The sequence below is a fragment of the Petaurus breviceps genome, unplaced genomic scaffold (assembly GCF_028583685.1).
Source record: "Petaurus breviceps papuanus isolate PSGF00001 unplaced genomic scaffold, PetGlider_PUasm1.0 178, whole genome shotgun sequence".
Classification (NCBI taxonomy): Eukaryota; Metazoa; Chordata; class Mammalia; order Diprotodontia; family Petauridae; genus Petaurus; species Petaurus breviceps.
In genome coordinates, this window is record NW_027185777.1 from 391,031 (window position 1) to 406,708 (window position 15,678).

At 43.7% G+C, this 15,678-nt stretch overlaps 2 protein-coding genes across 8 annotated transcripts in view; both read right to left on the minus strand.

The window, feature by feature from the left end:
- The window catches only part of GLB1 (galactosidase beta 1), an 81,576-nt gene extending 67,049 nt beyond the window's left edge, over window positions 1–14,527 (minus strand). Inside the window, exon 1 of one of the 2 annotated variants that reach the window (XM_069086131.1) lies at window positions 14,396–14,527. In XM_069086131.1, coding sequence (XP_068942232.1) covers window positions 14,396–14,467 — 72 coding nt within the window. In that variant the 5' untranslated portion in view covers window positions 14,468–14,527. Of the gene's footprint in view, window positions 1–14,081; window positions 14,220–14,395 lie in introns of those variants that run through there. The other variant, XM_069086132.1, reaches the window with a different exon arrangement.
- TMPPE (transmembrane protein with metallophosphoesterase domain) lies at window positions 124–14,534 on the minus strand. Of its 6 annotated transcripts, none has more exons than XM_069086136.1 (4): window positions 14,082–14,147; window positions 11,252–11,321; window positions 10,115–10,199; window positions 124–9,738 (listed from the first exon to the last, which is right to left on the minus strand). In XM_069086136.1, exon 4 carries the CDS (start codon window positions 9,646–9,648, stop codon window positions 8,311–8,313), a length of 1,338 nt encoding a protein of 445 aa, XP_068942237.1. In that variant the 5' UTR covers window positions 9,649–9,738; window positions 10,115–10,199; window positions 11,252–11,321; window positions 14,082–14,147; the 3' UTR covers window positions 124–8,310. The 6 variants fall into 6 exon arrangements, with proteins under 6 accessions (XP_068942237.1, XP_068942234.1, XP_068942236.1 ...); XM_069086133.1 differs by having other exon boundaries at window positions 10,115–10,202; window positions 14,082–14,135; XM_069086135.1 differs by lacking the exons at window positions 11,252–11,321; window positions 14,082–14,147 and adding an exon at window positions 14,396–14,534 and having other exon boundaries at window positions 10,115–10,202.
- Window positions 14,535–15,678: the final 1,144 nt, after the last annotated feature.

Sequence of the window (15,678 nt, forward strand, 5' to 3'; positions counted from 1 at the left end):
AGACCAGAAATAAGTCAGGGACAGGTAGAAGGGATTTAGACCAGGAGAATGATTTTCCCTTGCAAATTCCTTGCCTGAGGCCCAAATATTTACCTAATAAATTAATTGGAACAAGCACTGAAATGATATTCCAAGTGACATTTTTATTTCATAATCAGAATGCAGTATATGGGTGTTGCTGAGATACTAGTGTTTACAACTTACATGATCTTAGAAAAACTCATTAGTTACAAAAATAATTCAGTGCAAAGCAAAACATATATACCACGGACCCCATCACCATCCCTCACATGGATACAATACAAATATTACTTAATGGAACAGCAAAGATGGGAAATTCACAAACAACAGACATGTAGTAAAATAAGTGCTTCTTAACTGCTCTTGTCTTTTTCAAACTTATCTCTCCTGCTGAAACATTCCAATGTTCAGGGCAGCCAGGTGGCTCAGCAAGTAAGAGCACCGGTTCCAGTGTCGGGATGACCTGGGATCGAATCCAGGCTCAGACACTTAGCATCCACCCAGAAACACCTGGCCGTGTAACCTTGAGCAAGTTACTTAACCCCAATTGCTTAGGGGCAACCAGGTGGCCCAGTGAGTAAGAGCACCAGCTCCAGTGTCGGGATGACCTGGATCAAATCTGGGCTCAGATACTCAGCACCACACTCAGAAATATGGCTATGTAACCTTGAGCAAGTTACTTAACCCCGATTGCTTTAAAAAAAAAAAAAAGAAACATTCCAATGGTCACTGAGAACATTCCTTCCCAAAACATTGATTCAATTCACATAAAGGAGATCTGTGAAGATTGCCTTTGTTTTTCTACCCTCAGTACTAAACCTAGTTCTTGCTGTATTATTTGAGCATATTATTTTGTGTTATATTATTTGACTGGAAGAAAGGAACAGGAACTATTTATAGCATAATACAATCACTATATTTTCTAGAGCATGTGAGAAAGTTAATAGCAGCAACTTTGGCTTCATGCCATGAGATCTATGGTTAGGAATGGAGGGATCTATGCCATATTCTCAAATTCCACAATTATGTACTGGTAATAAGCACTCCCCCCTCCCCATGGACTTGGGATTTCATAAGACATAAGAGGCTCTCATGTGAGTAACCTCCTCAGCTTTAAGGTTTCAAAAAAAGGCAGGGGCAGTTTTTTTTTTCCTTTGTGATCTTCCCCCTCCTCTAGCATACATATGCCTGGTACACAGTAGGCACTCACTAAATGCTTGCTGATGATTGATAGAGAACCTGGGCTACTACTCTAACAAAAAAGAGCTAGATTTGATGGGTTAGTATGGTCAAAAACTTATCACCTAGTAACTGCTAACATTTATATGTAGCATTTTTTGAGGGTGCCAAAGTGTGTTGCATACATCATCTCAATGAATCCTCATAATAGCCCTAGGAGATAAGTTATTATCTTCCATTATTCCCATTTCACAGATGAGGAATCACAAAGCAGCTAGTAATGGGGGTGGAATTTAAAGTCAGGTTCTCACACTCCCAAGCCCAAAGCTCCATTCACTACAAAACACTGCCATCTCCTGGCCAACGTGCTGGCTGTGAACATTTGCTACCATGTAATACTCCATAGCAAAGATTCGCAGATGTGTCAGAGATTCCCAAGGGCTTCAAAACCATCAGGGTGTGTCAAGTGATCCCGAAGACCCCTTCACAGTGGGGCCAAGACTTAATTGAGTATAGGAGAAAGCGTACTGACTTTAGAGTTAATCCAAGCAACAAGAATTTATTAAATAACTACTAAGAGCCAGGGACCATGCTAAGAGTTGGGGATACATACAGAAGAGCCAAAAAAAAAAAAAAAAACCCAGTCCCTGCTCTCAGCCTAAGGGGGGGAGACAACATGCATACAACTGTTTGTTGTTGTGCTGTCTCTTTGTGACTTCATCTGAGGTTACAAACAAGATATATACAGGGTAAGTAAGTCAAGAGTAGTCTCAGGGGGAAGGCACAGGACTGGAAAGAAGTCAGAGGATGTGGGTTCGAAGCTCACCTCTGAAACTTACTACATGATGTATTTCCACATCTGTTAAAAATAAAGGGATTAAACCAGATGGCCTCTGAGGTTCATTCTGGCTCCAGATCAATGACCCTAGATGAGCCCTCTTCATGTTAGGTGTGGAGTTCATGTTAGACATTCCTGTAGTCATAGGAAGGCACTCCTATAAGGTCACACCCTCTTCTCTAGATCTGTTGGTTCATCTGTTAAATGAGGCCTCTGGGCTACTTTCAGTTCTAAATCTAGTAAGATTATGATTCCTGTAATTCCTCTAATTTATGACAGCTAGTTATATGGAAAAAACGTCCAAGGGAAGTACTGAAGGGGATGCATAGATAACTAAAACATGGCCCTGGACTTCAAGAGGCTTCTAGTAAAGATGAAAGTTCACCAAAAAAATAAAATATGAAATGTCAGTGAATAAACATTAGCATCTTCTATATACAAGGTACTATACTAAGTACTTACTAAGTGAAAAGAAGGGGTGAGGAGAGGTGGGAAGTTAAGAGAATGTCAAGGAGGAAAAAGGCAAGTTGCCTCTTGGGTAAGAAGGCTTGTTACAGATGGCAGAATGTGAGTCGGTCATGCAGAGAGGGATGAATAGAATTTCAGTGGGCAGAGATGTGGAGGGAGCGTGGCAATATTAAACTTAGTAGACATTTCACAGAGACCCAGAAAGGAATAAGGCCATGCCAAGATTACCTGGCTCACAGATCAAAGAGAAAGACAGGAGGCATTTTCTGTATGACTACTAAGCAAATTGCTATGAGGATGGAGGTAGCATCAGACTGAATCTGCTATTACAAGGTAAGTAGGACTAATGCAGAAAATAGCTTATGGGAAGCAATGACTTCTAGGTCATCTCTGGGTCATTCTCTGAAATTGTGTGTGAAGCACACTGGTTCTCATAAACAAGGAGAACAAAAGAGGGAAAAATTATGGAAAAAGAAAGATGGTGGCTTGATAGAAGATCCCAAATGAGTTACTCATAAAGCCATAGCAACCCAGATCTGGGAGGGACCTTGGAAAGGATCAGTTAAACCAGGGCAGGGGAAACCTGAGGCCTCAAGGCCACATGTAGTCCTGTAGCCCCTTTGCAACCAACTCTTACACGTACCAGAGGAAAAAAATGAGGTCCGGATGCCTCATAGCCATTAGGTGTAACAAAGACTGCCCCCCAACTCCTATTATGCCTTTTTTCCACAAAGGCATGAACCTGAAAACTGAAAGTTACTAAGAGGAATTTGAGGACAAAGGAAAGATTGATTCAACTAAGGCTCCCTATAGTTGAAAGGATGAATGTCACTGGGAGTCTCCTGAAGCCCCCTTGCAATAAACAGCTAAAATCCATTTCTCAACATATATAGGAATGACTGGGAAAGTGATAAGCTGATGAAATCTAGAACTGTAAAGAAATCTGAAAGGGAAACGCTACAAATAAGAAATTATAAAATGAGGACAAGGAAGCAGCAGAATGAGACTGCAGCAAGATCAAAGAAAAGGGGTCAGTGTTACTCCTACCAGGATATGGGGACAAAAGCTGGTACTGATGAACAAGAGAAGGCCAGCAATGGGGGAGGAGCATCCACAGCTGCATGCATTCAAATGGAAGATTTGGGTGGAGGGAATGAGAGCCATCTTCAAGGGGCTGGCCTTCTACTGCTTGGTCCCAGAAGATAGAACTGGTAACCACAGGTGGACATTGCAAAAAAATCTAATTTAGGTTGGATGTGAGAGTGGCTTCCAAACACTGAGAGCTGTCCAGCATTAAAAGACTGCTTAGGAAGATGATGAGTTTCTCCTCACTGAGGCATCATCAGCACTGATCAGGTGAGGTTCCTTTTGGTTGATATGACAGTCAATGAATTCTCCTTTAAGTATGGATTGGACTACATGTCCCTCACAACTCTGATTTTCTGTGATCTTGTAAAGGCCAGATGGCAAGAGTGGAATGACAGGGTCTTAGAAGTGGTAAATACTATGGAAATATGTCTTGCATGAATTCACAGGTATTATAGCTACCATATTGCTCACCTTCTCAATAGGTGGAGGAGGAGCTGAAGAGAGCGAGAGAAGCTGGAATTAAAAAAAAAAACTTTTAAAGGAAGTAGTGGGCAGAATGTTGGGCTGACCGTTGGAACTGAGATGACCTCTTGTCCTAAATGTTGTAAAGAAGAAGTGTGGTCAATTATGAATTGGACTTAAAGACCCTTGTGGTCCCTCCCATGTGTAAAGTCTATGATTAAACAGCACCTAAGAACTAGCAGCTGTTTAGACAGGCACAATTAACTGAGCACTCCTAGGAGACTGAGCGAGGCACTGACCCTTGGAAAGGAACATACGAGGGTTTTTGATGAACAAGAACATGGATCACAGTTAATTTCATCTCTTTAGTTCTTCATTTTCTCATTTGTAAGAGGAGGATGCTGGACAATCATCCCAAAAGGCCCTTTTGGGGACTAGAATTCCATGGGAGAAAGAAGCAATAAATATTTTCATCACTTTATAAGAAAACTCACATGGATATCTTTATTTATAACTGAAATCACTTATGTTTATTATGGGCATCCTTATGCAGATCCAATCTCCATTTGAAACAGTAAACTCTGCAAGGAAATGGATAGTGTCAAGTTTATCCTGCACATAATCATTTTTAGTGCCAGGCACAAGTGAGTATCCCATCGATTCTAGACATTTTTGAAGGATGACAACACACACTATCGATTAATTTGTTACTGTTGTTCAATCATTTCCATCGTGTCCAACTCTTCCTGACCCCATTTGGAGTTTTCTTAGCAAAAACTCTGGAGTAGTTTGCCATTTCCTTTTCTAGCCCATTTATAAATGAGAAAACTGAGGCAAACATGGTCAAGGGACTTGCCCAAGGTCACACAGCTAGTCTCTGATGCCCAATTTGAACGTGGGTCTTCCTGAGTCCAAGTCAGACATTATCCATTTCCATGCCTAGCTGCCCATGGATTAATCGTTGTTCGAGTCTTCACCCCATTAACTACCTAGCATTTATTAAGTGTCTACTATATACCAATCACATCATGCCAGCAGAGGGAAAGACATCCAGTCACAGTATTTTAGAACTGCCTTCACTGGATTCAACAAACTTTAAAAAGTAATATTTGAGGAAATACAGGCTCTGTCTGTTGCTCTATTACCAGGAGGCTGGAGGTGTTATCTACCTGGAGTCCAGTAGTCTCTTCTTTCTAGTCCACACAAATCAATGGCTCCTTGACTGGACCCCCACACACTTCCTACCAATGTTCTCTGCTAGCACGCTGCTCTTTCCCACTCTAGCTTCGGGCTTTTTTCCAGCTCAGGTTGCCCTCCTGTACCTCCCTCCTCCCTCGCCCCATCTTGTGTCCCCTCTACCCTGCCCAACGGCTGACAGCCTGGAGACTAAGACCCTGGTGGGCTGACTGTCCAGTGGGAATTTTAGATATTTTCCTGGTCCCCAAGACACTTAAATTTGGGAAACATTTGCAGACCACACCATTTTCCAACTGTGACATGCATCCTCCTATGTACGGCACTGAAAGTCAGATTTGAAGAATGAAGATACGGGTTTGAAAATAGACTCTCTCATCTAAGTACCTGGGTGGGTAAGGGCAAGCCATTTCATCTCTAAAAGTTTAAGTCTCCTCATCTTTAATGTAAAAGAACTGGTCCAAATGTCCTCCAAGGGCCCTTCCAGCTCAAAATCTGTTAAGAAAATCAGCTTTTCAGATCTAGGCTAGTTGACATCAACAGCCAATAAAGACATTAACAAATCAAACCACATAGAGTAAAACAAACTCAGAAATTTTTTTTATACCTACAAGTTTGCTCAGCACATAAAGAGGCTTCCATAATTAGAATATTTTCCCCAGTATTAGCTGCCCAATATTCCTTTACGTACCTGAGGTCTAATCCTATACATCAATAGAATGATCCCAGGTCACAGGGTTTTTAAAAGTATCTTTGGGTTTCTGTTCAGAAGCACATTCAAATAGGATAATTCCTATGGTAAATTCCTATGGCCTATGTCAAGGAGTCAACCCTCTTGAAGCAACAGGAAAGCAAATAGGTGGGAGAAAATCCCCAGGCTATTCAGCCCAATATAACTAACTCTTTTCTGTCCTCCATTGCTAGTAAGATGCCCAATGGGCCTGTGATCATCAGACATCCAGGCATACAGGGCCACAGCCCACCTAGTACTGCTGCGCCTGCTGCTCCCCCAATGCGTAGGCATTGGCAAAGACCCCCCCCACCCCTGCAGAAGTCATTGGATCACTGGCACAGGGCTCTTCCAAGCACAGGGTGCTTTTCAGGGGAAAGGTCCCATAAATGGAAGGTACAGAGCTGCTACCCTTTAGATGATCAGGTAATTTGGAGACCATACTGGGTATGATAGGCTAACCTGAGTGCGCTGAGAACCCTTCTGGAGTTTGGGGAGAATTCTTTATAACCTGAGTAGAAGTGTAACACTTATTCTGGAGCCCAAGGTCCTGGATTCAAATCCCACTTCTGATGATTAACTTCCCTGGACCCATTTCCTCATCTGTAAAATGAAGGACTGAGCCGGTTATGTTAAGGCTCCTTCCATTTGCAAGGCTAGGGTTCTACAATCCTTCTAGAAGTCTTTGCTCAGTGGCTAACAACCATATTCAAGTCTTGAGTTAATAATCATCGAGAGGCTGAGGGTGGAGGAAAGGCAAAACCTGTCACCTTCCTCAGCTTGCCATGCCCCTGAGAAACTAGATGCCCTGCAAACCCCAATGCTTGGACCACGGAGTCAGTGAATATTTAACCTGTGGCAAGATAAATCAGTTTGCTAGGGTGTCCCAAGGGAGGAAGCCTTAATTCCTGCTCTGGGAAATTAAAAAATCAAATACTACATAGGAATCAGCCAGCTGTCCCAAAGCAGCTTGGGACAATGGAAAGAACACCCAGTACTATCAGTCAATATACCTGAGCTCTGCCTCTTATTTCCAGCAATGTGTCCCTGAGTGGGTCATCTAAACCACTCTGAGACTCAGTCTCTTCTTCTGCAAAATAATAATAACTAGGCTCTAAATAGTGCTTTAAGGTTTGCAAACAGATTTACAAATATGAATTCATTTTATCCTCATAACAACCAATCTTGAAAGGTAGGTGCCATTTTTAAATGAGGAAACTACCATTCACCCAACCTACCACAAAGGGTATAACAAACCACTACATAAAATTTAAGTGCTATACAATGTATTAATATCGTTATTAACACACTTCAATTGTGACACTCAAGGTTATATGCATTTTTTTTCAAAAGCTAAAAGGATAAAGGTCAATTAGGTCTCTAGGACACGTCACTAGTGCTTAATTACTTCAGTCAAGTACTATGAGATCTAGATCTGTATAGCAGAATTTGATACCATTAGGATTTTAATAGACAATAAGGAAACCAAGATTATTTTCTGTCTTTGTATTAATTCCATTTCCAGAGTGATTGACAGAAAGATGGGTGATCCATCTCCAGAGAAAGAACTGATGAATTCTAAATGTAAATTGAAGTATAATTTTCTTAATTTTTTTCTCGCTTTAAAAAAAATATGGCTAATATGGAAATATGTTTTGCATAATTTCCCACATATAACTGATATCAAATTGTTTGCCATAATGCTTGGGTGGAGGAAGGGATGGGAGGGAGAGAATTTGGAACTCAAAATTTAAAAAGAAAAAAAAAGTTAGAAAATAAATAAACAATTGGGGGAGGGGGGAATAAGATGGATGGAACTGGAAAGAGAGACCATTTATTTCCTCTCTGGCCTTCCCATTAACTCTTTCTGAAAAAGATTCTGAATCAGAGTCCTTAGAAATCCACTTGAACTAAATCCTGAAAGCAAGGAAAAAAAATACATTGCTGAATATTCAACATTCCCCTATCATCTAAAGATCTCTACAGTGTTGTCTATTCCAAAAAGCTCCCTGCCCCTAATAAACAGTATCTACAAATTGAACAAACCCCAATATAAATTATATTATCAGCCTTGCAAATAAATAGAAAAAGATAATTTTCCCCCATAAATATTTAACAAACATGCCCCTCCCCGCTTATGCAGAAAAATCAGAAATCTGATTTCTTTACATCATACCATTATAAATTCCAACTCAACCTGGGCTAGTAGCCTGCTGTCTATTTGCAAGGCTCAAGGGGGCAGATCAGTACAGGTTAAGGCAGACAAAATACTCTGAATTGGGAATGGGGGAAGGGTGTGGAGGAGGGCACAGAAGTTGAGGCTGTGTGTTCAGGGAGAGCGAAGGATGATCTCTGTAATTTCTGCCCGGCTTCCCAGTCTCATTGGTATCCCATAATAGGCTGTTCCTGGACTGACATACACAAAGGTAGTCTGCCCCACTTTGTACAGCCCGACAAAGAAGGGGTTCAGCAAGTACGCTCCCACATTCAGTGGGAAGATCTGCCCACCGTGGGTATGACCAGAAAGGATCAAGTTGATGTCTGGCCGGGCCTGAAGGGCCCACTTGGCCGCTAGGGGCTGGTGAGCCAACAAGATGGTGGTGTGGTCAGGACTACAGCCGTCCAAAGCCTTGGTCAGGTCCATGCCATGGCCAGCGTAATGCAAGACATCTGCCTCAATGTCATCGACCCCAGCCAAGCAGATCCAGTCCTCTTCACTCTTCACTGACGTGGTCCCCGAGGCGGTGATCTTCACGTTCTCATTGTGGAGGGGCTGGACTTTCAGGGACTTGAGGAGCTCAAACCAGTTGTTGACATCGGATGTGTAGTACTCATGGTTCCCCGTGACAAAGTAGGTGCCGAGTGGAGAAGAGAGCCGGCCTAAGGGCTCCACGGCTGTCCTGAGCACAGAGGCCTCGGAGTCAGACAGGTCCCCCACAATGACTGTGATGTCTGGCTTCAGGGCCTCCACCATCCGCACAAACAGCTCCATCTTGGTCCTGCCCACTGTGGGGCCGAGATGGATGTCGGAAAGGAGAACAACCTTCAGATTGTTCATCGATGGCGGCAGCTGGTGAACGGGCACCTCGACGGTCCTCACTGCCGGGGGCTGGGCAGCACTGAGGAGCCCGATCACACTGAGCACGGCGGTCACAGCCACAGCCAGGCCTGGCTTCAGGAGCGTCCTCCTGGTCTTATCAAGGGTTCCGCTGACCCTGCCCCGTCTCCAGGCCAAGAGCTGATACCCCTGCTCCATGCAGCCCAGGGTAAAGAGGAAGAAAACCATGATGATATAAGCACCGAGGCTAGAGTAGGCTGCCATGGAGAAAAGGCTGGGCTCCTCAGCCACAAGAAAGAGCATGGTGAAAAAGCTGGAGTGCGCCAAGCCCAGGAAGGCCGAGACAGCCACCTTCCAGGGCCAAAAGCAGCCCCACTCGAGGGAGGGGGAGCGGTACAGGGGAGTTACCAGGCTCCTCCAAATGTACAAGGAGCCGACCAGCATAAGCGCATTGGCAAACAGGGCCAGCTGCAGTCTGAACAGCCAGCGCCGCACTCCCACGTCCAGGCTCCCGGACAGGTAGGTCCGCGAGACCATCATGGAGAAGAAGACTCCAGCCGCAGCCAAGGCGGCCTTTGCTTCCAGGGACAGCTGTCTGAGGACAATCATTGTTTCTGCTCCCCAGGGAGAGACGTCCAAATGGTAGGAGGTCCTTTAGGCAGCAGTCCAGCTGGGAAGATGTGTTCAGGTCGGGTCTGCCTGCAACCAGGAACCTGCGTCAGCTGTTTTTCAACATCCAAGTATCCCTTTCCCCTACACAATAAGAAATATGCCCCAATCCTACCCTCCCCGATCCTGAACTCCACAAAGAGAGAGGCAGCAGGCAGCGGTTAGGACTTCGTGATTGAAAAGTGAACATACACAGTGACACACAAAAATGCTACTGAGCCTGGTGCATGTGAATGTGAGAGACCCTACTAGAATGAAATTTTCAGGATGAGACAAGGTAGGCTCCAAAGCCCTTTTTGGAAGAAATAGCTGGCAGAGAGAGGCAGGAGTAGTCTGAGAGGTAGAGAGAATACTGAACTTAAAATTAACAAGATCCTTGTTCAAATCCTACCCCAGTATTTGCTACCTGTGTGAACCTTGGACAAATCCTTAAATTTTCTCAGCCTCAGTCCCCCCACAATGGGGACAATAGTAGACCCTTCCTCACAGGGCTGCTGAAAGGCAAAAAGACAGGGTGATGAAAAGTGATTGGTAAACCTTAAAAAAATCTTCTATTAATATTACTGAATAAAATTCAAAGCTGAATGATACCTTAAAAGGTTACAAATGAAAAAGTCTTCTGCACTTGCCTCTTATGGTCTATAAGCACCTCAAGGTACTAAGTGAGGGCTAAGGAGAGTTCTAAATGGTTAGAACCGATGCTGTCACCTTAACTGGACCATTTCCCCTTATGTACAAGGGAAAAAGACATGTATTTGGAGTCAGAACACCCAAGTCCAAATCTAGAACCTGTCACCAGTTACTTGGTATAGTGGACAGAACTCTGGGTTTAGAATCAGGAAGACCTAGGTTCAAATCCCGCCTCAGACACTAGTTGTATGACTCTCAACAAGTCAGTTAATTCTCCTGGATCAGAGTTTAAATTCTTTAAAATTGAGGGGGAAATCTAGCCTCAGACACTTAACAAAAAAACCGTGTGACCTTGGGCAAGTCACTTAACCCCAATTGACCTCCAAAAAGTAAAAATAATAATAATAATAAAATTGAGGGGGATGGACTAGATGGCCTGAAAGGTCCTATCCAGCTCTCAATCTCCAATCTCATGGCCCATCTGACCTTGGGCAAGTCACATATTCTCTCTCCTGGCACTGAGCGGGTGTTTAATAAATGCTTATTGATTAGGTCTCAGTTTCCTCATCTGTAAAATACTTTTTTGGATTAGATGAGTTCTGAGGTCCCCTCCAAATCTCAATCATGTTCCTATGATCTCCCTAAAGTAGGCTGGAGTGTTCTCAAGGACAAAATTAGACCACTGGTTCTCAAATTTTCCTATGCTGAAATCATAGAAAATTAGACATGGGGTGGTAATTTTGTAGCAGACTATTTTAGTATCTTAAAGTCTAGAAAGAAGGGATTAAAAGGGGAACACTAATGAGGTAGAAAAAGCCACCTCACAGCAATCACATGACCTGTACTCACATGGCCTGTAGATTGTTCATAGCAAACCTGTCCTGTACCTTGGAACTCATCACTGGTAATGTACCTTGGAATCCAAGAGTCCCTGGGAGGATCTTGACCTGCTTCCTGACAGAGAATTCTCAAGGAGCTGGAGGCTACAGAGGGCAAGGAATAAATACGGCATGTTCCTAAAGTCTGGACACATAGGAAATCTCATTAACTATGTATATTTTCAAATGAGATTAATGAAATTTTCAACATTTTGTTTAATTAGCATGAAATTTAACCATGATAATTTCATACAGAATAAAAGCTTTCATTAGCTATTGGGGACTATTTTCCATATTAATGAGATTAATTTAATTAATTAATGAGATGTCCTATGTGTCTCCTATATTTTCCTATGAAATCTTATTTATGCTAATTAAATAAGTTGTTGAAAATTTCATTCATTTCATTTCTTGAAAATATGCATAGTTAATGAGATTTCCTATGTGTCCAGACTTTAGGAACAATGTTGTATATTCACACATACACATACATATGCACACAGAGACATGTATGCATACACAATTATTTACAGTGCCGGGCACATGCATTTATAAATGTATTGTATATTTATGTAAATTTCTAGATAAATATATAAATAAATAAAATATATTATGAATATATATAAATTATATGATATATTCATAAATAATATATAAACACAAATATAAATGTACAGTTCTGGGTATGTGCTTTTATAAATAAAATATATGTAAATTTACAGGCCAGGCATGTCATTTTATAAACAAATATATACATACGTGTAAATTTACAAAGCCAGGCAGGCGTTTTTAGAAGAAATATCATGTAAATTCATAGTGCCAGGCATGTGTACTTTTATAAATATATATGTAAATTTACAGTATCAGGAATGTGGTTTTATAAATAAATGTATACATATATGTGAATTTACAAAGTCAGGCACATGCTTTTATAAGTATTATCTCACTTGATTTCATTTGGACAAATATTCAGTGTTTTAATTACCCTTCCCTTAGTCCAGGGTCATGGACCCCTTTGGCATTCTGGTGAAGCCCATAGACCCCTTCTCAGAATAATGTTTTTAAATAATTGAAAGAAATTCCTGTTAGAGGTTAGTGAAAATAAACGTATTTTTTTCCTCATCCAAGTACATGGATGCCCTCTCTAAAAATCTATCCAGGGACACCACATTAAGGACACCCTAACTCAGAAGATAATTCTTGAATGATATTTTCCAAATTTTTTTTCATTAAAAAAAAATCAACAGTACTGCTGCTGCTGCCTGTATAACCAATTTCTCAATGGGTGGGGGAGGAACCTGGGAATAGGAAGAGAATTTGGAATTCAAAATTCCAAAAATAAAAATGTTTAAAAAAATTTTAGGGCGGCTAGATGGCCCAGTGAATAGAGCACCGGCCCTGAAGTCAGGAGGACCTGAGTCAGGCACTTGACATACTTTCTAGCCATGTGACTTCCGGCAAGTCACTTAACCCCAATTGCCCTCAAAAAAAAAAAAAAGAAAAATTTTACATGTAATTAGGAAATATTTAACAAAACAATTAAAAAAAAATTTTTAAACCAACAATACTGCTGCTGACTCTGCTTTTAGAATTCTGTGCCTTTTACCAAACATTTTTAAACTGGGCAAGCCAGCTGTCCTGAATAATTATCAAAGAGTGAAATTTTATTCAACTCAATTCCACTTTATAAAAAAACAAGATGTCCTACTGCTTGCAGGCAGGCTAAGGAGTTCCTTCACATTCTCCCACCAGAAAACACAGTAAGCAATGGCTATGGGAGTTTCTGATTCACCCACTCATTCTCCAAACAAGAGGTGGATGGGTGATGCTTTCCTCCCCAGCCTCCATCCTGGAGGCCAAGGTCAGTCATCCACAAGCAATAATGCATCTCACCTCCCACCTGATGACTCAAGGATCAAGGTTTCTTCCCTTACCGTGTTTAACAAACCTATGCTTTGAAGGTGACTTGTGCGCCCCCCACCCCTCATGCCTGACTTCTTTTACAGCAGAAATGCATCTCACACCCTCTCGTAGCATCCTCTGTGTACGCTGGTGAATTTGGCCCACATCTGGTCACCCAACTAAAAACTCCTGCTCAAAACATGGCGAGCCTGCTGATAAGTTGGAAGAACTAGGCTGGCCAACTGCAGGGGGCTACTAAATACTTTTAAGCACTTATCTGAGAACTTCTGGGACAAAGATGGGAAAATGCCCACTAGGAGACCAAGCAAAGCAAAGCCGGCTCTGGGTACCACTTCTTGGACAAATCGCTGGGCTTCTTGCCTCAGTTTCCCCATCTACAAAAGGCCCAAATGGCCACTAAGGTGCTGCGCAGCACTGACTCCACGAGCCTAGAAAGGTAAATTCCTCCACTGGCTCCCGCCACCGACTTCCGCAAAGACTCTGAACGCTAAGAAGCTAGAAGGACCCCCACTTCCTTTTTCCAGCCCAGTCTCCCCCGGGGGCCAACCAGGAAACTGACTCGATCTTTCCGATAATGAGGAAGAAGCCAGCGCACAGCCCGGAAAATATACACATAAGGGACCAAGCCCAGGCTGGGCAGCCCACCCTAACCCCCGGAAAAGAAAGAAAGGCGAGGAGGGGGAAGGAGCTCTGCCCCGGCAAACAACCCAAACCCATCCAGGCCCTAGGCTTAAGTGAGCGCCCTCCATCTCCCCACCCCCACCCCCACCCTTAACTGCTGCCCATTGCGCAGGAGAGTGCGGAGGAAAAACAGAAGCCTCCTGGGCTGGGGACCAAAGACAGAGAGTCAGAGGACGTCCGGGATCGCCAGCCTGCCTAGTGGGAACCGGGGGGAAGAGGAGCGGGAAGAAGGCAGACGCCAGTCCCCAGCTTGCAGCTCACCTGGGAACCCCAGCACCCTGTCTCCAGAAGCAGCCCGTAGATGCGAGTGGCGAGCCAGCCCTCTGCACCCGGCTACAGCATCTGCTTGCACCACCACGCAAGCACCAACACAACACGTACCACACACACCCCCGGTAGGGGAACACTGCGTCCTGCCCAACCACGCACAAACGGCGCGACAGACCCTTCGCGTGGGGTCCCGGAAGAAAACCCAGCTAAGGAGGTGTCAGGAGGGGGTGGCCTGGCCGGGCAGGAGGGGTTGCTACCACTGCAGCCTCGGCCCCAGGCCTGCCCCTCCCCTCCGAGCACTCTACCTGCAGACCCAGCTCCGCGACAGTCAGCAGCGGCAGCAGGAGCAGGAAACCCAGGAGCGCCCAGTGAGGCATGACCGACGCCCAGGCACAGCCCTGGCCACGCGAGCCCAGCGGTGCCCGCCCCGAGTCACTCTATTGCACTCTAGCCCCAACCGTGAGCCGGCCTCTTCTTGCAAAGTCTCCTCCTCCTCCTCCTCCTCAACTAGTCACCTCCGCCTCTTCCTTCTAGCCCTGTGGCGAGTCCACGGTGGCTTACATACCCCCCGGCCGGGGTTATCAGAGCTTGCATCATCGACCCGGCCCCTCTGGCCTTGGGGCTGACAGCCCGAGGGGGCTGGGGGTGGAATTTGTTTTTGTTGTTACTGTTTTGTGTGTGTGTGTGTGTGTTAAGCTCTGGAGTTCCACGTGGGAGACTTGATCTAATCCTTTGAAAAAAGGGCCTTGAAGGGCGATTGTAAAGAGGTCTCTACTTTCCTGGGGGCTTTCTGACATTGCTTATCCAGCTGAGATCTAGGGACTCGGACCCCACCCTATGGCCCTGAAGTTAAAGCCTAGAATTGAAAAAGTGGAGAGTACTGAGCGTCCAGACACCATCATTCACATGTAAAAAAAAAAAATCCAGGACTTGTCTTCTTGTCCAGTTGAATCTGGAAATTAGCATGTACCCCCGGCACACAGAAGGCACTTAATAAATGCTTGTAGGATCACTGCCTGGTCCCTGGGCTTCTCTTCCTCTAATTAAACTAGTTTCTTTTTCCTAGTCCGCATAAACTGCTGGATTATCACAACATTTGAAATTTCTGTTCTACACTTTCTAAAACATGCATTAGCAACACTCTCTCCAGAAACTTTCAGCCAGTCTTTTCATAGAGTGTGTATTTTGCATCGTGGGATATACTTGAGCCTTAGTGCCATCTGAAATGGATGAGGTGAAGGGAGAAATTGAGCCTAGAACAGTTTTCTCCTTTTTTGTATTATGAACCCCTTGGGCAGTCTGATGAAACCTATGGATCACTTCTCAGAGTAATGTTATTTTAGATACATAAAATACATAGGATTGCAAAGGAAACTAATTATATTGAAATAGTCATCAAAATATGGCACCTAGATAGCACATGGCTAGGGTGCTAGGACTGAGGTCAAGAAGACCTTCAGATGCAGCCTCAGACCCTAGTTATGTGACAAGTCACTTAACCCTGTTTGCCTCAGTTTCCTCATCTGTAAAATGAGCCAGAGAAGAAAATGGCAAACCACTCCAGTGTCTTTGCCAAGAAAACCCTAAG